The following is a 21,647-nucleotide window of genomic DNA, read 5'->3' as shown; positions in this document are numbered from 1 at the left end:
TCTTTTTTTTTTTTTTTTTTTGAGTTTTTTGGGGGGTTCTTTGGGGTTTTTAAAGGTGATTCTGGAGGGATTTTGGGGAGGGGGCTTCAAAATACTTGGGTTCATTTAGAGGGAATTCTTTTAGCTTTTTTCGCCAATTTTGTGCTGATTTTGGGCCGACTTTGTGGCTGATTTTGGGATAATTTTTGGGCTGATTTTGTGCTGATTTTGGGCTGATTTTGGGCTGATTTTTTGGGCTGGTATTCGGTGGGATTTTTTTGTGGTTTTTTGGGGCGGTTTTCGGGGATCTTTGGGCTGATTTTGGGGCTGATTTTGTCCTGATTTTTGTGCTGATTTTGTGCTGATTTTTGGGCTGATTTTCTGTGTTTTTTTTGTGTTTTTTGAGGCGGTTTATGGGGTGATTTTGGGCTGATTTTTGGGCTGCTTTACTCTGGGGATTTTTTGTGTTTTTGGGGCGGTTTTGGGGGTGCTTTTGTCCTGATTTTTTGCTGATTTGGGGGTGATTTTTGGGCTGGTTTTCTGTGGGGTTTTTCTGTGTTTTTTGGGGCGGTTTTTGGGGTAATTTCGTGCCGATTTCGGGGTGATTTTGCAGAACCGCAGCTCCGCGGGGCCATCGCGCGGCTCCGGGGCGGCCACGGGCACTTCCTGCACATGGGCCCGGACGGGCGGCTGGACGGCACCTGCGAGGAGGCGGGGCCTGGCAGTGAGTGGGCGGGGCCTCGAAAATGGGCGGGGCCTGGCAATGAGGGGGCGGAGAGTAGGCGGGGCCTAATAGCGGCCAGGCGGGTCTGTAAAATGGGTGGGGCCTGATAAAGAGGGTGGGGCCTGGAAAAAAGTGGGCGGAGCCTCAATGATGGGTGGAGCCTGCAGTGAGTGGGCGGGGCCTAGGAGAAGGTGGGGCTTTGTTGTTCAGGGTTACTGGGGTGAACTGGTTTTTGGTCCATACTGGTTTATACTGGTTCACACTTGTTCATACTGTTTTTTACTGTTTTTGGCTGCTTTTCCCCCATTTCCAGCGCTGTTTAACCTGATCCCGGTTGGGCTCTGTGTCGTCGCCATTGGGGGTTACTGGGATGAACTGGGATGAACTGGCTACTGGTTTACATTGGTCCATACTGGTTTATATCGGTTTATAGTGGTTTTTAACTGTTTTTGGCTGTTTTTCCCCCATTTCCAGCGCTGTTTAACCTGATCCCGGTCGGGGCTCTGTGTCGTCGCCATTGGGGGTTACTGGGATGAACTGGGATGAACTGGGGGTTGCTGTCAGTGGTTACTGGTTTATATCGGTTTATAGTGGTTTTTAACTGTTTTTTACTGTTTTCGGCTGTTTTTCCCCCATTTCCAGCGCTGTTTAACCTGATCCCGGTCGGGCTCCGCGTCGTCGCCATCCAGGGCACGCGCGCCGGGCGTTACGTGGCCATGAACGGGGCCGGCGTCGTCTACACCTCCGTGAGTGACCCAAAACACCCCAAATACACCCCAAAATCACCTAAAACCCAAACCCCTCAAAATCTGACAGAAAATCCACCCCAAAAACCACAGATACACCCAAAAATCCCCTAAGTCCCCAAATTACACCTCAAAATCCATGCCAAAATCCCTAAATCCATCCCAAAATTCACTCCAAAATCCTCAAAATCCGCCTCAAAAACCCCAAAATCCACCTCCAAAAGAACCCCAAATCCTCCCCAAAATCCATCCTAGAATCCCCCAAAATGCCCAGGTGTGCTCAGGTGTATCCCAGGTGTGCCCAGGTGTGCCCCAGGTAACCCCAGGTGTGTTCCAGGTGCACTTCACCCCCGAGTGCCGTTTCAAGGAGTGCCCTGGGTGTATCCCAGGTGTATCCAGGTTTATGTAGATGTATCTCACGTGCCCCCAGGTGTGCTCAGGTGCCCCCAGGTGTGCTCAGGTGTGTCCCAGGTGCTCCCAGGTAACCCCAGGTGTGTTCCAGGTGCACTTCACGCCCGAGTGCCGCTTCAAGGAGTGCGTGTTCGAGAACTACCACGTGCTCTACGCCTCGGCGCTGTACCGGCAGCGCCGCTCGGGCCGCGCCTGGTACCTGGGGCTGGACCGGCACGGGCGGCCCATGGCCGGGCCCCGGGTCAGGAAGGACAAGGCGGCCGCGCATTTCCTGCCACAGCTGCTCGAGGGTGAGCCAAACACCCAAAATTCCCTGATTTACACCCAAAAGTTGGGGTTAGAAATGAAAAAATCGGGGTTAGAAACACAAAAAATTGGGATTTATAACCCAAAATCGCCCCTGGGAGTGGCCCCGTGGTCAGCAAGGACAGGGCAGCCGCGCATTTCCTGCTCAAAGGCGAGTCAAAACCACAAAAAATTAGAATTTTAACCCAAAAATTGGGGTTTGGAACCCAAAATTGGGATTTAGACCCTGAAATTTGGGATAAAACCCTCAGAATTCAGGGGGGAATTTTGTGCAGAATTAGTGTGAAATTTGAGTGAATTTTGTGCAAAATTTGAGTGCATTTCTTTTGTTAAATTTTGTGGAATGTGTGCAATATTTGAGTGAAATTTTTGGTGAAATTTGGATGAAATTTTCACAAAACTTGCGCAGGACTTGACTGAAATCTGAGTGAAATTGGTGTGAAATTTGTTCGAATTTTTTGGGCAAAATTAGAGTGAAATTTGTGTGCAACTTTTGGTGAAATTTGAGTGGATTTTGAGCAAAGTTTTGAGTCAAATTTGTGCAAAATTTTTGTGAATTTTGGTGAAATTTATGCAGAATTTTGGGGACCCGGGGTCTCCCTCCCGCCCCTGTCGGGGGAGGGGTCAGGGTGACCCCGGGTGACCCCGGGTGACCCCTGGTGACCCCGGGTGACCCCTGTGTGACCCCAGTGGCGCTGTACCGGGAGCCGTCCCTGCACGAGGTCGAGGAGCCCCCGGGGACCCCTCCCCCACCGGAGACCCCGCCCCCTCCGCCCGGGACCCCGCCCCCTCCGCCCGGTGACCTCTGACCTCTGGGAGCCGTGACCTCGGCGACCTCTGTGACCTCTGACCTCGGAGCCCGAACGGACGCCTGCACTGAGACCCCCGGGGGGGGCGAAAATGGCAAAAAAACCCGAAACAAACCCAAAAATCTGCAAAGGAAATCCCGAAAATTCACTGAGAAAACGCCAAAAATCCCGGGAAAAAATTTAAGAAATTCTGCTGGAAAAATTAAAATAATGCAGGAAACCCAAGTAATCCATGGAAAAATAACAAAAATTCCTCTGGAAAAATCACAAAAATTCATGAAGAAAATGCCAAAAATCTCTGGAAAAAAAAAAGGAAAGAATCTCTCCAGAAAACACCCCAAGAATTTACGGAGAAAATCCAAAAAAATCCTTGGAAAAAAACCGAAAAAATTCCATATTGAAAAAAAACCAAAAATCCAGGAAGAAAATCCCAAAAATCCATGGGAAAAAAAAAGGAAAAAAAATCTCTCTGGAAGAAAACCAAAAATCCATGAAGAAAATCCCAAAAATCCATGGGAAAAAAAAGCCAAAAATCCCTCCTGAAAAATAAAAAATATCCACGAAAAAAACTCCAAAAATCACAAAGAAAAAACCCAAAAAATCTCTGAAGAAAATCTCAGAAATCAGAGAAAACCCCCCCTCCGAAATCGCTGGAAAACCCCCGAAACAGACCCTCAAAAACACCTGAAGAAAACCTGAAAATTCCTCCTGAAAAAAACTCCAAAATCCACCAAAAAATTTCTCAAAAATCCACGGAAAAAACCCTGAAAAAAACCCCCCAAAAATCCATGAAAAAAAACCAAAAATCCCCCCCCCCCCAAACCTCTCAAAAATCCCTCCTGAAAACCCCCAAAATTTTCCCCAAAAATCCACAAAACATCCCCAAAAGTGCCCCCCAAACCCCTGCACTGAGACCCCCTTGGGGAACCCCAAAATCCCGCAAAAAAAATCTCCCAAAATCCCCAAAAATTTTCCCAAAAAAACCCCAAAATTTCCCCCCCGGCCACGTGGGGACCCGAGCCTCCCCACAAGCCACGCCCTTCCCCCGACCACGCCCCCCCTCTCAAAGCCACGCCCCTTTTCTACGACCCCACACTGTGCAAGCCCCGCCCCCTCAGAGCAATAAAGCCCCGCCTCCCTCGGCGAGGCCACGCCCCCTCCCCTGTGCATGATTGACACCTCCGCGCGCGGCCTGGCCCCGCCCCCTCAATAAAAACCAGTTTGTACCAGTTCGGACCGGTCTGGCGCTGGGGGCGGGGCCAAATTTGGGGAGTTTGGGGAGAAATTTGGGGATTTTGGGGTCAATTTGGGGCAATTTTGGGTCTGGGGGGGCAAGAATTTTGGGGGGTGGGGGGGGCAAAGTTTGGGGGTCCCGAGTTCAATTTTTGGGGGTTTTGGGATCAATTTTGGGGGTCCCGAGGTCAAATCTGGGGGGGTTTGGGTCAATTTTGGGTCGGTTTGTGTCCTTTTTGGGGTGGGGGGAGGGGCCGGGGTCACTCCGGGGTCAGTTCCGGGGGTGGGGGAGGGGGGGAGGGGAAATTCCGCCCCTCCCCCACATCCGGAGCAGGTGCGGCCGCCCCTCCCCCCCCGCCGCCCCTCCCCCACTCCGGCCATGGCCGCGGCGCCGCTCGGAGCCCCCCGAGCCTTCCTCACCCTCACCATCCTCATCCTCATCCTCATCCTCACCCTCCTGCCGGAGCCCGGTACCGCCCTGCGACCCCAAACCCCCCGAATTCACCCCAAAATCCCCCTGCGACCCTTCCCCCAAAAATTCTTCCCCAAAACCCTCCAAATTGACCCCAAAAACCCCCAAAATCCCTCCCCAAACCCCCCGAATTCACCCCAAAATCCCCCTGCAACCTTTTCCTAAAAAATCCCCCCAAAAACCCCAAAAATTTCCCCCCAAGAAACATCCAAACGCCCCCAAATCCTCCTGATTCACCCCAAAACTTCCCCGGGACCCTTCCCCAAAAATGCCCCCCAAAATCCCCGAAACTCACCCCAAAATTCCCACGGGACTCCCCAAAAATTCCACCCCGGGACCCCTGAAATGCCCGGAATTCACCCCAAAAATTCCCTGGGACCTTTTTCCGTGAAAAACCCCCCAAAATTTCTCCCAAAATCCGTCCCGGGATCCCCAAATTCCCCGGAATTCACCCGAAAACTTCCCCAGGACCCCTCCCCAAAAATTCCCCCAGAACCCCCCAAAAATTCCTGCCCGGGACTCCCAAAATCCCCCGAATTCACCCCAAAAACACCTCGGGGACCCCTCCCTGAACCCCCTCTTCCCCAGATTTTTGGCTTGGCTTTCATTTTAAATTTTTTTTTAAATTTAATTTATTCATTATTAATTAATAATAATTAATTAATTATTCTCAGCCCACGATTCCCTGTCCCAGTCCCTGCTGGGCGGGGGTCTGCCTGGGGGAGGAAATTTTAATTTTAATTTTAATTTTAATTTTAATTTTAATTTTAATTTTAATTTTAATTTTAATTTTAATTTTTAATTTTTAATTTAATTTATTTTAATTTAAATTTAATTTAATTTAATTTTATTTTGATTAATGATTAATTAGTAATTAATTAATTACCCCCTGTCCAAGTCCCTGCTGGGCCGGTACCAGGCCAGGTTCCGTTCCAGCGCCCCCGGGGGGGAAATTTCCATTTCTATTTAATGTAATTGTATTTATTTTATAGATTGATGAGTTCTATTAATTAATTATTAATTAATTAACGATCATTAGGCCATGGCTCCCTGTCCCAGTCGCTGCTGGGCCGGTACCGGGCCGGGGTCCGGCCGGGCGCCCCCGGGGGGGGTCCCGTGTTGGTCACCGTGGGGCTGGAGCTGGCGCAGCTCGTGGGGCTGGTACGGGAAAAACGGGGGAGTTTGGGCAATTTCGGGCAAATTCCGGCAATTTTGGGACTTTGGGGATTTTGGGGATTTTTTTGGGATTTTTTTTTTAATTTTTCTGGGGGATTTTCGGGGCGTTTTAAAGGGATTTCAGTGGGGTTTTGGGGCATTTTGAGGAGATTTGAAAGGGATTTTTGGAGGGATTTTGGGGAATTCGGGGTTTTTTTTTTTGGGGGGGAGATTTTGGGGATTTTTGGGACGTTTTAGGGGCGATTTCGGGAGGGTTCTGGAGCATTTTGGGGGGTTTGGGGATTTCAAAGGGATTTCAAAGGGATTTTGGGTGGGATTTTGGGGCATTTTAAAGGGATTTTTGAGGAGATTTAAAAGGGATTTTTTGGGGATTTTTAGAAAAACACCAAAAAAACCCCAAAACCCACAAAAAAAAACCCCAAAATTTCAATTTTTTTTCCCCAGGACGAGAAGAATGAGGAGATGACAACAAAAGTTTACCTGAACCTGGTGGGGTTTGGGCAAATTCGGGGGAATTTGGGAAAATTCGGGGGAGTTTGGTGAATCCTGGAGGGGATTTCGGGAATTTTGGGGTGGATTTGGGGTTTTTGGTTTGAATTTTTGAGAATTTCAGTATTTTGGGGGTGGATTGTGGGGTTTTGAGGGGTTTTAGGCTGGATTTTGCGGAATTTGGGTTTTTTTGGGGCAGATTCTGTGGATTTGAGTTGTTTTGGGGTGGATTTTGTCCTTTTCAGGGCAGATTTTTTGGATTTGGGGGTTTGGGGGCAAATTTAGCGGAGTTTGTAACTTTTTGGGGAGGATTTTGTGGAATTGGGGCTTTTTTTGTGTGAATTTGCGGGAATTTGGGTTTTTTGGTGTGAATTTGCGGGAATTTGGGTTTTTTGGAGCGGATTTTCTGGACTTTGGGGCGGGTTTGGGTTTATTTGGTGCGAATTTTGCGAAGTTTGGGGTTTTTGGCTGGGAATTTTCAGGAATTCGGTGGTTTGGGGGTGAATTTTGGGGTTTTTGCGCTGAGTTTCCAGTGGTTTGGGTTTTTGTTATTATTTAATGATTTTAATTTTACATTTTTTTGCATTTTTTCCCCCCAGAGCTGGCGCGACCCCGGCTCTCGTGGGACCCCCGGGATCACGGGGGGGCGGCGGCGCTGCGGCTGCCGGCCGACAACATCTGGCTGCCAGATGTGGGGCTGGACAACAAGTGAGGGAAAATCGGGGAATTTGGGGAAATTTCGGGAATTTTTTGGGATTTTTTGGTGGTTTTGGGGTATTTTTTTACGGATTTTTGGGGTCTTTTTTTGGGATTTTGGGGTGTTAATTGAGGGTTTTGTCCCCCAGCAATGACGGCGAGTTCGGGGTGTCCCTGGGGGTTTTGGGGGTGTTTGATTTGGTTTATTTTGGGTTTTTTGGGGTGTTTTTTTGGGGGTATTTTTGGATATTTTTTTAGGGATTTTTTGGGGGGATTTTGGGTATTTTGGGGGTATTTTTGGGGTGTTAATTGAGGGTTTTGTCCCCCAGCAATGACGGCGAGTTCGGGGTGTCCCTGGGGGTCCGGGCCATCGTCAGCCCCGACGGCGCCGTCAGCTGGAGACCCCCGGCGCTGTTCCGCAGCCGCTGCCCCATCCGGGTCAGGACAGATGGGGAAATTCGGGGGGTTTGGGGAAATTCGGGGATTTGGGGAAATTCGGGGGATTGGGGAAATTCGGGGGATTGGGAAATTCGGGGGATTGGGGAAATTCGGGGGATTGGGGAAATTCGGGGGGTTTGGGGAAATTTGGGGGTTTGGGGAAATTCGGGGGGTTTGGGGAAATTCGGGGGTTTGGGGAAATTCGGGATTTGGGGAAATTCGGGGGGTTTGGGGAAATTCGGGGATTTGGGAAATTCGGGGGGTTCGGGGAAATTCGGGGGGTTTGGGGAAATTCGGGGGGTTTGGGGAAATTTGGGTGACTTTTGGGCTCGGTTTTGTGCTGAATTCCCGGGATTTTTTGGGCTGAATTTTGGGTTGTATTTGGGTGATTTTTGGGCTGTATTTTGGGGTGAATTTTGTGCTAAATTTTGGTGATTTTGGCCCGTATTTTGGATTGAATTTGGGTGATTTTGGGTGAGTTTTGTACTGACTTTTGGGGTGAATTCTGGTGATTTTTGGGCTGTATTCTGTGTTGAATTTGAGTGATTTTTGGGCTGGTTTTTGGGTTGAATTTGTGTGATTTTTGGGCTGATTTTTGGGTTGTATTTGGGTGCTTTTGGGCTGAATTTTGTGCTGAATTTTGGTGATTTTTGGTCTGAATTTTGGGTTGTATTTGGGTGATTTTTGGCCTGTATTTTGTGCTGAATTTGGGTGATTTTCAGGCTGTATTTTGGGTTGAATTTGGGTGATTTTTGGGTGATTTTTTTACTGATTTTTGTGGTGAATTCTGGTGATTTTGGGGGTGAATTTTGGGTTGAATTTGTGTGATTTTTGGGCTGATTTTGGGGTGAATTTTGTGCTGAATTTGGGTGATTTTCAGGCTGTATTTTGGGTTGAATTTGGGTGATTTTTGGGTGATTTTTGTACTGATTTTTGGGGTGAATTCTGGTGGTTTTCGGGGTGAATTTTGTGCTGAATTTGGGTGGTTTTGCCCCCGCAGGTGTCGCATTTCCCGTTCGATTGGCAGAACTGCTCCCTCAATTTCCGCTCGGGCTCCTACGGCCCCGCGGAGCTGCGGCTGCGGCCGGGGGGGCCGGGGGGGCCCTGGGGGGCGCAGGTGGCGCTGCCCCCCGACTTCCAGGGTGAGCTTTGGGGGGAAATACCGGGATTTGGGGATTCTGGGGGATTTGGGGATTATTTTTGGGAATTTTTTTGGGATTTTTTTAGGATTTTTTTTGGGTTTTTTAGGGATTTTTTAAGGATTTTTAGGGAATTTTTTTGGGATTTTTTAAAAGTTTTTTGGGATTTTTTAAAATATATTTTTGGAATTTTTTTAGGGCTTTTTTTGGTAGATTTTTGTAGGCTTTTTTGGGTGGGTTTCTCGGGGTTCTCAGGTAACTCACCTGTCCCCCCCAAGAGAAAGGCCAATGGACCCTCGTTCACCGCTCGGGGGTACCTGGGGCTCACCTGGGGCTCACCTGGTGCATTTTGGGGGTTCTCAGGTGTATTTCGAGTGGGATTTTGGGGGTTTTGGGGTTTTTGGGTGGATTTTTCGGGGTTCTCAGGTAACTCACCTGTCCCTCCCCCAGAGAACGGCCAGTGGACCCTCGTTCACCGCTCGGGGGGCACCTGGGGCCCCCCGGGCTCACCTGTGGGCGTCTCCTTCCACCTGGTGCTGCAGCGGAAGCCGCTCTTCTACCTGGCCACGGTGCTGGTGCCGTGCGTGCTGATCACGCTGCTGGCCGTGGGCGTGTTCCACCTGCCCCCCGACGCAGGTGAGCACACCTGGGCACACCTGGGATACACCTGAGATACACCTGGGTGCACTTAGATACACCTGGGATACACCTGGGTGCAGTTGGATACACCTGGGAGCACCTGGGGGCACCTGGGTACACCTGTCCAGGTGTTCTCACCTGTGTCCGTTACCTGTCCAGGTGACCATTACCTGTCCGTTACCTGTCTCACCTGTGTCTCACCTGTGTCTCACCTGTCTCACACCTGTCCAGGTGTTCATTACCTGTCCGTTACCTGTCCGTTACCTGTCTCACCTGTGTCTCACCTGTCCTTTACCTGTCTCACCTGTTTCACACCTGTCCAGGTGTTCATTACCTGTCCGTTACCTGTCTCACCTGTGTCTCACCTGTCCTTTACCTGTCTCACCTGTCTCACACCTGTCCAGGTGCTCATTACCTGTCCGTTACCTGTCTCACCTGTGTCTCACCTGTCCTTTACCTGTCTCACCTGTGTCTCACCTGTCTCACACCTGTCCAGGTGAGAAGATGTCTCTCTCCCTGTTCGCGCTGCTGACCCTGACCGTGTTCCTGCTCCTATTGGCCGACAAGGTCCCGGCCACGTCGCTGCAGGTGCCCCTGATTGGCCGATACCTGACGGGGACGCTGGTGCTGCTCACCTTGGTGGTGGCGCTGAGCGTGGGCGTGCTCAACCTGCACCACCGCTCACCTGGCACGCACGGCATGCCCACCTGGGCACGGCAGGTGAGGAACCCAAAAATGCAAAAAATCCGGGGAAAAAAACTCCAAAAAATGGGAAAAATCCAGCCCAAAACGGCCCAAAACGGCCCAAAACTCACCTGGGCACAGCTCAACCTGCACCACCGCTCACCTGGCACGCACGGCATGCCCACCTGGGCACGGCAGGTACGGGCACACCTGGAGGAACCAAAACCCACAAAAAATCTGGGTAAAAAAACGCCAAAAAATGGGCAAAAATGGGCAAAAAAACCCAAAAAATAAAATAAAATTAAAAAATCCCAAAAAAGTCCCCCCAAAAATCCTAAAATAATTCTTTAAAATCTCCAAAAAATAATATTAAAAAAATCCCTAAAAATCCCCCCAAAAATCCCCCAAAAATTGCCAAAAAATCCTCAAATTAAAAAAAAAATCCCAAAACATTTTGGGGTTTTTCAGGTGAAATTTTGGGGTTTTTCAGGTGAATTTGGGGACATTTTAAGGGTTTTTTCAGGTAAATTTTGTTTTCTCACCTGTCCCGTGCCCCCCCAGGTGGGAATTTGGGGTTTTTCAGGTGAATTTCGGGATAATTTTGGGTATTTCAGGTAAATTTTCTCACCTGTCCCCTCCCCCCCCAGGTGTTCCTGCAGCGCCTCCCGCCCCTCCTCGGCCTCCGCCCCTGCCCCGCCCCCTGCCCCGCCCCCTTTAGCCCCTCCCCCGTTCTGGCCCCGCCCCCTCGCGCCTCTGACGCCTATTTCCTGCGCCGCCCCTCCCCCCCTGGCCCCGCCCCCAAACCGGCAGAATTCGCCCCAAAACCGGAATTTGCCCCGAAATTCGCGGAATTCGCCCCAAAGTTGGCGCCGGAGCTGCGCGAGGCCGCGGCCGCCGCTGCCGCCATCGCGGGGAGCCTGAGGGAGAGAGAGCGCAGGAGACAGGTGAGAACACCTGGGACAGGTGAGGGCACACCTGGGATGCACCTGGGATACACCTGGGTACACCTGGGTACACCTGAGATACACCTGGGCACACCTGGACACACCTGGGCACACCTGGGACAGGTGAGGGCACACCTGGGATGCACCTGGGATACACCTGGGTACACCTGGGTACACCTGAGATACACCTGGGATACACCTGGGTACACCTGAGATACACCTGGGATACACCTGGGCACACCTGGGATACACCTGGGATACACGTGGGATAGACCTGAGATACACCTGGGTACACCTGGGATACACCTGGGCACACCTGGGTACACCTGAGATACACCTGAGATACACCTGCGATACACGTGGGATAGACCTGAGATACACCTGGGCACACCTGGGGTCACCTGGGATACACCTGGGCACACCTGGGATACACGTGGGATAGACCTGAGATACACCTGGGTACACCTGGGATACACCTGGGCACACCTGGGTACAGGTGAGAAAACTTGGGTACACCTGGGTACACCTGGGGGCACCTGGGATACACCTAGGTACAGGTGAGGGCACACCTGGGTGCCCAAAACACACCTGGGCACACCTGGCACATACCTGAGGGAGAGGAGGAGGCAGGTGAGGGCACCTGGGGGGTACCTGGGGGAGTGGGGTACACCTGGGCACACCTGGATGCACCTGGGCACACCTGGGTACACCTGGACACACCTGGGCACACCTGGACGCACCTGGGCACACCTGCAGGGGAACTGGGGACATTTCCCCCCATTTTTTCCCCATTTTTCACCCGATTTTCTCCTTTTTTTTTTTGTTTTTCCGTGTTTTTTCCCAATTTCTCGTGGTTTTGCCCCGTTGCAGGCGCAGGACGAGTGGCGGATGCTGGCCATGGCCGTGGACAGGCTCTGCCTGTGGGCGCTGCTGGTGCTCACCGGGGGCTGCGCGCTGGGCACGGGGCTGGACGCGGCGCTGCAACCGGCCCCCGGACACGCCCTTCCCGTGAGCCAAAATCCAACAAAATAGCCCCAAAAATATCCTCAAAATAGCCCAAAGTATCCTTAAAATATCCTGAAAATATCCCTAAAATATTCCCAAAAATATCCCCAAAATATTCCCAAGAATACTTATTAAAATATTTTTAAAATATCCCAAAAAAATACCCAAAATACCCCTAAAATATTCCCCAAAAATATCCTGAAAATATCTCTAAAATATTCCCAAAAATATCCCAGAAACATCCCCCCCAAAAATACCCAAAATATCCCAGAAATAACCCCCAAAATATCCCAAAATTACCTCAGAAAAAATTCCCCAAACAGCCCCAAAAATACCCCAAAAATATCCCCAAATATCCTGCAAACATCCCAAAGTATTAAAAAAAAAAAATCCCCACATTATCCCCCAACAATATCCGGAAATATTCTCCAAAATATCCTAAAAATATCCCCCATAAATTCCCCCCAAATATCTCAGAAATAGCCCCCAAAAATGCCCCAAAAGCCCCAAATTTTCCCCGAAATAACACCCAAAATTCCCCAAAATCTTTTTGGGATCCCCTCAAAAAATCCCAAATAAATCCTGAACCCCAGAATGGTCGCGGGGTTTTTTGGGGGGAAAAATCCCGTGAGCCTCTGCGCGTTTGGGGGTATAAATCCCGTGAGCCTTTGCGCCGGGAAGGGGGAATAAATCCCGTCAGGCTTTGCGCCGGAAAGGGGGAATAAATCCCGTGAGCCTTTGCGCAAAAAAAGGGGGGATAAATCCCGTCAGGCTTTGCGCCGGGAAGGGGGAATAAATCCCGTGAGCCTTTGCGCAAAAAAGGGGGGATAAATCCCATCAGGCTTTGCGCAAAAATGGCGGATAAATCCCGTGAGCCTTTGCGCGTAAAAGGGGGATAAATCCCGTCAGCCTTTGCGCAAAAAGGGGGAATAAATCCCGTGAGCCTTTGCGCAAAATGGCGGATAAATCCCGTCAGCCTTTGCGCCTGGAAGGGGGAATAAATCCCGTCAGGCTTTGCGCAAAAAGGGGAGATAAATCCCGTCAGGCTTTGCGCCGGGAAGGGGGAATAAATCCCGTCAGGCTTTGCGCCAGGAAGGGGGAATAAATCCCGTGAGCCTTTGCGCAAAAAAGAAGGGATAAATCCCGTCAGGCTTTGCGCACAAAGGGGGAATAAATCCCATCAGGCTTTGCGCAAAAATGGCGGATAAATCCCGTGAGCCTTTGCGCGTAAAAGGGGGATAAATCCCGTCAGCCTTTGCGCAAAAAGGGGGGATAAATCCCGTGAGCCTTTGCGCAAAAATGGCGGATAAATCCCGTCAGCCTTTGCGCCCGGAAGGGGGAATAAATCCCGTGAGCCTTTGCGCCTAGAGGGGGGGGATAAATCCCGTGAGCCTTTGCGCAAAAAAGGGGGAATAAATCCCGTGAGCCTTTGCGCCAGGAAGGGGGAATAAATCCCGTGAGCCTTTGCGCCTAGAGGGGGGGATAAATCCCGTGAGCCTTTGCGCAAAAAGGGGGAATAAATCCCGTCAGGCTTTGCGCAAAAATGGCGGATAAATCCCGTGAGCCTTTGCGCCGGGGAGGGGGGATAAATCCCGTGAGCCTTTGCGCAAAAAGGGGAATAAATCCCGTCAGGCTTTGCGCAAAAAATGGCAGATAAATCCCGTGAGCCTTTGCGCAAAAAAAAGGGATAAATCCCGTCAGGCTTTGTGCTAAAAGGGGCAATAAATCCCGTCAGGCTTTGCGCCGTGAAGGGGGATAAATCCCGTGAGCCTTTGCGCAAAAAAGGGGGGATAAATCCCGTCAGGCTTTGCGCAAAAATGGCGGATAAATCCCGTGAGCCTTTGCGCCGGGCAGGGGGGGATAAATCCCGTCAGGCTTTGCGCCGGGAAGGGGGAATAAATCCCGTGAGCCTTTGCGCAAAATGGCGAATAAATCCCGTGAGCCTTTGCGCAAAAAGGGGGAATAAATCCCGTGAGCCTTTGCGCAAAAAGGGGGAATAAATCCCGTCAGGCTTTGCGCAAAAGGGGGGAATAAATCCCGTCAGGCTTTGCGCCTGGAAGGGGGATACATCCCGTCAGACTTTGCGCCGGGAAGGGGGATAAATCCCGTGGGCCTTTGCGCCTGGAAGGGGGGATAAATCCCGCGCTTCAAAAGTAGATTTATCCCGGAATTTTCAACGCCGTAAATCGTAGACAAACGCAGGAATTTCCCTCTCGAGTAATCACGGACAAACCTCAAAGTTTTGGGCGCTTTATTTCGGTAAAAATCAGAAAATTTTAGTCGCTAAAATGACGGCGCTATCCCAAGATGCTTCGCGGCCTCGCTGTCTCCATGGCGATCGCGCAGGCGCAGTGCGTGAAGACCGTAAAAGGCGGGGGCGTGGCTTAAGGAGGAGTGTGTCCAAAATGGAAAATGGCGATTGGTCGGAGGAGGCTGCGCGTCTCAGAGCTCCCCGATGACGTCATTGCCCAGCGCCGGCGGGGAGCGACGCCGGCCCGGGGTGAGCGCGGAGCCCTAAAATCCCAAAAAATCCCCAAAATGCCCCAAAAATGCCCGAAAATGGCCCAAAAATGTCCCAAGGGGGACGGGAGGTGTGGTGGGCGTGGGGGGGGGTTAAGGGGGGGAGAAGAGGGGAGGGAGAAAGGGGGAAGGGGGGAATTGGGGATTTGGGGGGAATTTTGGGAGGAATTTGGGGAAATTTTGCGGGGTTCAGGGGAACTAGAGGGGATTTTGGATTGTATTGAGGATTTGGGGGGGATTTTGGTGTTTTTTTGAGAATACTTCTGGAATTCTGGGAGGGATTTGGCGGGATTTTGGGAATTTTGAGAGAAGTTTGGAGTTTTATTGGGAGCTTTGGGGGGAAATTTTGGGATTTGGGCAAATTTTGGGGGAATATTGGGAGTTTTTGGAGTTCTCTCCAGGACTTAGGGGGAATATTGGTGGAATTTTTAATTTTTTTTAAATTTTGAGATTTTTTTGAGAATTTGGTGGAATTTTTGGGAAAGTTCTGGGATTTAGGGTTCATATTGCGAATTTTGGGGGAATTTTTCTAGTTTCGGGTTTTTTTCGGTCAATTTGGGTTTTTATTGAGGAATTATTGGGAATTTTGGCGGGATTTTGAGGGATTTGGGGGTAATTTTGGAGAATTTTGGTTCTTATTGAGAATATTTGGGAGTATTTGTAGTTTTGTGGAAAACATTTTTAAATTTTGGGGGAAAACTTGGGGTAGTTCTTGCAATTTTGGATTTTTATTGAAAATTTGGGGGCAATTTTTTTGGAATTTTGGGGTTTTCTTGGAGGCAATTTTTTGGAATCGGAGGGAATTCTGAGGGGAATTATTGCGAATTTCTTGGGAATCTTGGGTGAATTTGTGGCGATGTTATTCCATTTTTTTTGGTGAATTAACTCCATTTTCTCTCTCCCCTCCCCCTCTCTGTGTTGGCCCCGCCCCTTTCCCCAGCCCATGAAGGAAGCCCCGCCCCGCCCTCACTCCGCGGGGGGAGGCCCCGCCCCTCGCCCCTCCCCCCCTCCCTCCCCCACCGCCGCTTTCCCGCGCTCCCGCTGGGAGGGGGCGGGGCCCGGGCAGGCCGCGGGGGCGGGGCCGGTCCCTCAGGGCCGTTTCCGGTTCCGGTGCCGCAGGGCCGCCCCCCGGCGCCGTTTCCGGGCGCTGCGGCTGCTGCGGCTGCTCCTGGCGAGGGGCGGGCTCTGGGCGGGGCCTAAGCGCGGGGGGCGGGGCCTGAGGAAAGCCCCGCCCACGCCCCCGCGGGAGCAGGCTCCACCCCCAGCCCGCCCCTCCCCCCCCCGATGGCTTCGCGCCCCTCCCCCCGCAGCAGCGGCCGGAAATGGGGGCGGGGTCGCCGCCCCTCCCCCCGCTGCCCCCCGCGGTGCTGCCCCTCCCCCACCCCGACAGCGCGGGGGGAGGGGACGCGGAAGGTGAGGAAAGGGGGAGGGGCCTAGAGGGGGGAGGGGCTTAAAGGAGGGAAGGGTTTGGAGGGGGGAGGGGCAAAGACTTGGGGGCGGGGGAGGGAAAATTTGAGGGGGGAGGGGCGGTGGGGAGGGGCTTAAAGTGGGGGAGGGGCTGAAGATTGGGGAGGGGTTCAGAGGGGGCGGGGCAAAGAGTGAAGGAGGAGCTTGGGGTGGGGGAGGGGCAATAATGGGGAGGGGCTTGAAGGAGGGGAGGGGCTTGAAGGAGGGAGGGGCTTCAGTTCCTTCCGGATTCCCGAATTTGGATTGGGGGGAGGGGTTGAGAATTGAAAGGCGGGAGACAAAAAGGGAGGGGGAGGGGTCAAAAGTGTGGGAGGAGCTTGACTAAAAGTGGGCGCGGCTTAAGCCGCTGCTGGTGGGAGGGGATTTTGGGGTGCAAATTCCCAATTTTGGGTCTCTCACGCCCCTCCCCCCCCCCCCGTTCTGTTCCAGGCCCCCTCCTGAACGGGCTGGGGGGGGGGAGGGGGCGGGGGCGGGGCCTCTCGCGGGCTGCCCCTCCCCCCCCTGCGCCCCTCCCCCCGCCCAGGGCCCCATCCTGATCAGCAACGTCACCGGAGGGGGCGGGGCCGAGCCGGGGACACGCCCACTCCTGGCCGGGCAAGGCCACGCCCCTTCTGCCTCATCGGCCACGCCCCCTCCGGCGAGAGCTCCGCCCCCTCAACAGCCCAGCCCCCCCCTGAGGGAGGAGCACGTGACCTGCGTGCAGAGTGAGTGACGTCATCGCGATGTCATCAGGGGCGGGGCTTTGTGTCATTGGGGGCGGGGTTGGGGGTGTGGGGTGGTGACGTCATCAGGGAGGCGTAATTTGGGGGGGTGACGTCAAATTGGGCGTGCTGACGTCATCAAGAATGGGGAATTTGGGGTGATGACGTCATCAGGAATGGGGAATGTGAGGCGATGACGTCATCAGGAATGGGAGATTGGGGTGATGACGTCATCGGGAGCTGAAACATTGGGGGGAATTTTGGTAATTTCAGCTCAAATTCCAATCCAATTTCTGGGTGGAATTTTGTGCATTTCAGGCAGAATTGTGCAGGAATTTTGCGACAAATTCTGGAGATTCTGGTGGAATTCCCCGGGATTTTGGGCAGAATTCTGCAAATTTCTGGTTTCGGGTCTCGATGGCGCCGCCAGGGAGGATTTTGAGTGGAATTTTTCAGACTTTAGCCAGAATTTCTCAGATTTTTGTTGGAATTTCCCAGGTTTTGGGTGGAATTTTCCTGATTTTCTTCACTGATTACGGGCAGAATTTCACGGGAATTTCGGCAATTTTATTCAGCATTTCCTCGATTTCATGTGAAATTTGTGGAATTTGGGTGAATTTTGGTTTTTTTGCCGTTTCCAGGCATCCTGGACGAGTTCCTGCAGGCGTACGGGAGCCTGATCCCGGTCAGCGCCGACGAGGTGGTGGAGAAGCTCGAGGACATTTTCCAGCAGGAGTTCAGCACCCCCCAGAGGTGCCCGCGGCACTTTTGGGGCACTTGGGAATTTTGGGAATTTTGGGAATTTTTTCAGATTTTTTGAGAATTTTTTGGAATTTTGGGGATTTTTAAATTGTTTTAGGGATTTTTTTCGGGATTTTTTTTTTTATTTTTTTCAGGGATTTTTGTTCTGATTTGTTTGGGGGATTTTGGAGGGGCTTTGGGAGGTTTTTGGGTCCTTAAGGGATTTGGGGAGTTTTTTGAATTTTTGTGGGATTTTTTGGAGATTTTTGGCTGGGATTTTTAAGGGGGTTTTTGGGGGGCAATTGTTTGGGTATTTTGGGGGGGGGTTTTGGAGATTGGAGGATATTTGGGAGAATTTGGGGGGATTTCGGGGTTTTTCGGAGATTTTTTGGAGGAATTTTTTGATGCTTTTATGGAACTTTTGTGGGGGTCTTTTGGGGTATTTTTAAGAGAATATTTGGGGATTTTCTGGGGAGACTTTTTGAAGTTTTCGGGGAATTTTTTAGAGGATTTTTTGGGCATTATTTCTGTGAAATTTTGGGTATTTTGTAGGGATTTCTGGAGTTTTTTAACGGGGTTTTTGGGGTGATTTTTTTGTTGAATTTTTGGATATTTTGGGGGAGTTTTTTAACGGGGTTTTTGGGCGGGGTATCAGAAAACTTTAGGAGTTTTTTTTTTTTTTTTTTAATTCTTGTGATTTATTTTTGAATGTTTTGCTTCAGGAGGGGCTCAGCGCAGCAGCCTTTGCAGTCCTACCAGCGCTGCTCCAGGGATTTTGGGGGGGATATTTTGAATTTTGATGTGATTTTTTTTCAGGAATTTTTGGGATTTTTGTGGGGATTGTTTTGCGGGTTCTCTGGGAATTTTTTTGGGTGTATTTGGGATATTTTAGCAATGGTTTTTATATAATTTTGCTTGTCAGGAGGGGCTCGGTGCAGCAGCTGCTGCAGTCGTACCAGCGGCTCCCCGGGAACGCGCTGCTCCGCGGGTTCCGCGTCAGCTACAAGCGCCACGTGCTCACCATGGACGACCTGCAGACGCTCTACGGCCCAACTGGCTCAACGACCAGGTCTGGGCACAGAAACGGCCTTCTCGGCAAAATTCGGCAATTTGGGGATTTTTGGGGATTTTTTGGGGATTTTTTGGGGTGAAATTTTGGCATTTTTGGACACTCCAAATTTCGATTTCCCCACGCCCAGGTCATGAACATGTACGGGGACCTCGTCATGGACGCCGTGCCCGACAAGGTGAGGGGGGCGTGGCCTCAGGTGGGCGTGTCCCAGGCACTGTGGGCGTGTCCCCGCTAAGCCCCGCCCCCCTCGGCAGGTGCATTTCTTCAACTCCTTTTTCTACGACAAACTGCGCACGCGCGGCTACGAGGGCGTGCAGCGCTGGACCAAGAACGTGAGGGCGGGCTACAGGGGTGGGCGGGCTTAGAGGGGTGGGCGGGGCCAGGGAAGGGTGTGGCCAGGTGTGGTAATGAATTATTATGGGTGCGGTGAGGCTTAATGGTGTGGGCGGAGTTTGAGAAGTGGGCGTGTCCCGGCCCCGCCCCTGGCAGGTGTAGCCACACCCAGACCCCATTTAAACTCCACCCATCTCCTTAATTAAGCCCCTCCCCGTGCCCAAACCCCTCCTATTTGCGCCGGTATTTTTCTGTGGGTGGGCGTGTCCGTCGGTGGGCGTGTCCCACGCGTGGCCCCGCCCCCTGCAGGTGGACATTTTCGGCAAGGAGCTGCTGCTGATCCCCATCCACCTGGAGGTGCACTGGTCGCTGGTGGCCGTGGACGTGGCGCGCAGGACCATCACCTACTTCGACTCGCAGCGCACGCTCAACCGCCGCTGCCCCAAGGTGGGCGGGGCCCGGCCCAGGGGGCGGGCCTCCCAGAGACAGGGCGGGGTCACACAGTGAAATTAGAGTGGGCGGGGTTTGGTTTCAGCCCCGCTTGTTGGGGGTTTTGGAGCAAATGGTGCTGGTTTTGGAATGGAAAGGGTTAAAAAAGGGGGACCCGCTCTGAAAAGTGGGCGTGGTCATCGGAAAAGGGGGCGTGGCCAGGGATTGACATTAGAGTGGGTGGGGTTTAATTTTAGCCACACCTATTGTACGATTTTAGTGAAAATTTGATTTATTTTAGAATGGAAAGAGTTAAAAAAATACAAGACTTGCCTTTAGGTGTGGGCGTGGCTTACTGACATTGGAGGCGTGGCCTGACAATTTAGTGGGCGTGGCTTCCCATTTTTGAGGCAGTTTCTTCCCAATTTGAGGGCATGGTTTAAACGCTGATGGGCAGTGGGTGTGGCCTGTGTGACCACGCCCCACTTGGCCCCTCCCTCTGGCTGACCACGCCCCCTTTGGCCCCGCCCCCAGCACATCTGCCGCTACCTGCAGGCCGAGGCCGACAAGAAGGAGCGGCCGGACTTCAGGGAGGGCTGGAGGGGAGCCTTCAAAATGGTGAGCGGGGAGCCCCCAAACCCCCCAGATTCACCCCAAAAATCCCCTCCTGATGTGCCCCCAAACCCCCCAGATTCACCCCAAAATACCCCTCCTGATGTGCCCCAAAGTCCGCCCAAAAATATCCCAAAAATTCCCAAAATTATCCCAGAGATTCACAAAAATATCCCCCAAAAATCCGCCCTGAAGGGGGCCAGAATCCTCTCCTGATGTGCCCCAAAACCCTCAAAATAAAAACCTCAAATAATCCCAAAACTTCACAAAAACATTCCCATAAACCTGCCCTGAGACGCGTCAAAATTTGAATTTTTGGTCCTTAAAAGTTCTAAAAAAAATGCCCCAAAAATAAAAAAAAAAGCCCCAAAACCCCAAAATCCCTCAAAAAATCCCCAAAACCCTTCTTTTAGAAGTCCTTAGAAAATCTCAAAAATCACTCAAAAAATCCCAAAAAACGCCTGAAAAATCCCCCAAAAATCCCCAAAAAATCTCTTCCAAACTCCTCAAAAGCCCTAAAAAAGCCCCAACCCCAGATTTTGGTTTTTTTCCCCCAGAACGTCGCCCGGCAGAACAACGACAGCGACTGCGGCGCCTTCGTGCTGCAGGTGGGAATTTGGGCTTTTTGGGGAAATTTGGGATTTTTTGGGTGAATTTTGGGGTTTTTGTGGCGGATATTCTGGGAATGTTTTGGTGGATTTGTGGGGTAAATTTGGGTAAACTTGGGGGGATTTTGGAGGGACATTTCGGGTTTTTTGGGGGATTTTTTTGGGGTTTTTGGGGGGGAAGATTTTCTGGAAATTTGGGGGATTTTGTAGTGGAATTTCTGTTTTCTTGGGGCGGATTTTGGGGATTTTGAGGGGGGGATTTTTGCAGGAAATTTGGCTTTTTGGGGGAATTTTTCAGGTGAATTTTGGGGTTTTTCTGGGGAGATGTTGGGAATTTGGGGGAAGATTTTTGGGTGGAATTTGAGGGTTTTGGGGGTTTTTTTGTTTGTTTGGTTTTTGGGGGAATTTTGGGATTTTTTGGGGGAATTTTTGGGAGGAATTTTTGAAGGAATTCTGGGATTTTTGGGGTATTTTTGGGTGCATTTTTAGTGGCTGGTTTTGGGGGTAAATTCTGGATTTTTTAAGGAGAATTTCCAGTGGATATCAAAAAGTTTGGGGGGATTTTTTTTTAAAATCAATTGTCTCTAAAATAAATTTAATTTTTATTTAATTTCTCATCCTAAACCCTCTTCTTTCCCCCCCTATTTTCCCTCCTTTTCCCCCACCCTTTCTCTGTCTGTTTTTCCCCAAATGTGATTTTTTTTCCCCAAAATGTGAATTTTTTCCCCCCAGTACTGCAAGTTCCTGGCGCTGGGGCGCCCGTTCAGCTTCACGCAGCAGGACATGCCGCACCTGCGCCGCCTCATGTACAAGAGCTCTGCCACTGCCAGCTCGCCCTCTGAAACCCCAAAAAACCCGAATTTGGGACACCCCGGAGCCTCAGAAATGGGAAAAGTTAAAAAAATCCCGAAGAAAATCCGAAAATCCTGCGATAAACGGCGGCCGAATGGAGGAAAAACGGGAAAAAATGGGAATTTCGGAGCACAAATGGCAGGAAAAATGGAAAACAATGGGATTTTTTGGGGGTTTTCCAGACCCTAAATATCCCAAATAAAATTAAAAAAAAAAAAACCAAAAAAATAAAAAAAAAACCACCCCAAAAATCTGAAAATTCTGTGGAAAACGGACTCGGAATGGAAGAAAAATGGAAGAAATTGGGATTTTTTTGGGGTAGAAATGTGTGGGTTTTGGTGGTCTTGGGGGACAAGAAAATTTGGGAATGTTTGGATCCTAAAAAACCCAAAAAATTCCAAAAACACAAAAAAAAGGTTCTT

At 50.9% G+C, this 21,647-nt stretch overlaps 3 protein-coding genes across 4 annotated transcripts; all 3 read left to right on the top strand.

The window, feature by feature from the left end:
- The first annotated feature begins 597 nt into the window (after positions 1-597).
- Positions 598-3,667, top strand: LOC134433099 (fibroblast growth factor 11-like). Of its 2 annotated transcripts, XM_063181987.1 has the most exons (4): positions 598-703; positions 1,346-1,449; positions 1,952-2,150; positions 2,857-3,667. In XM_063181987.1, the coding sequence occupies exons 1-4, from the start codon at positions 652-654 to the stop codon at positions 2,973-2,975; spliced, it is 474 nt and encodes a 157-aa protein (XP_063038057.1). In that variant the 5' UTR covers positions 598-651; the 3' UTR covers positions 2,976-3,667. The 2 variants fall into 2 exon arrangements, with proteins under 2 accessions (XP_063038057.1, XP_063038056.1); XM_063181986.1 differs by lacking the exon at positions 598-703 and having other exon boundaries at positions 980-1,449.
- Positions 3,668-6,318: 2,651 nt separating this feature from the next.
- CHRNB1 (cholinergic receptor nicotinic beta 1 subunit) lies at positions 6,319-12,485 on the top strand. Its single transcript, XM_063181996.1, is given in 10 exon segments — positions 6,319-6,345; positions 6,945-6,954; positions 6,957-7,053; positions 7,371-7,479; positions 8,480-8,621; positions 9,069-9,254; positions 9,754-9,977; positions 10,589-10,643; positions 10,686-10,885; positions 11,756-12,485. Coding segments are annotated over 10 exon segments (1,212 nt in total). The 3' UTR covers positions 11,918-12,485.
- A 1,736-nt stretch (positions 12,486-14,221) lies between these two features.
- SENP3 (SUMO specific peptidase 3) lies at positions 14,222-21,308 on the top strand. The gene is given in 14 exon segments (XM_063181995.1): positions 14,222-14,254; positions 15,351-15,662; positions 15,721-15,823; positions 16,378-16,581; positions 17,220-17,331; positions 18,242-18,366; positions 18,369-18,388; positions 18,519-18,566; positions 18,646-18,723; positions 19,034-19,171; positions 19,688-19,771; positions 20,323-20,373; positions 21,106-21,181; positions 21,184-21,308. Coding segments are annotated over 14 exon segments (1,416 nt in total). The 3' UTR covers positions 21,216-21,308.
- The last annotated feature ends 339 nt before the right edge of the window (positions 21,309-21,647 follow it).

Source organism: Melospiza melodia, unplaced genomic scaffold, assembly GCF_035770615.1.
Source record: "Melospiza melodia melodia isolate bMelMel2 unplaced genomic scaffold, bMelMel2.pri scaffold_138, whole genome shotgun sequence".
NCBI classification, from domain to species: Eukaryota; Metazoa; Chordata; class Aves; order Passeriformes; family Passerellidae; genus Melospiza; species Melospiza melodia.
The sequence above is the reverse complement of the archived record's forward strand: the minus strand, read 5'-3'. Positions and strand labels throughout refer to the sequence as shown.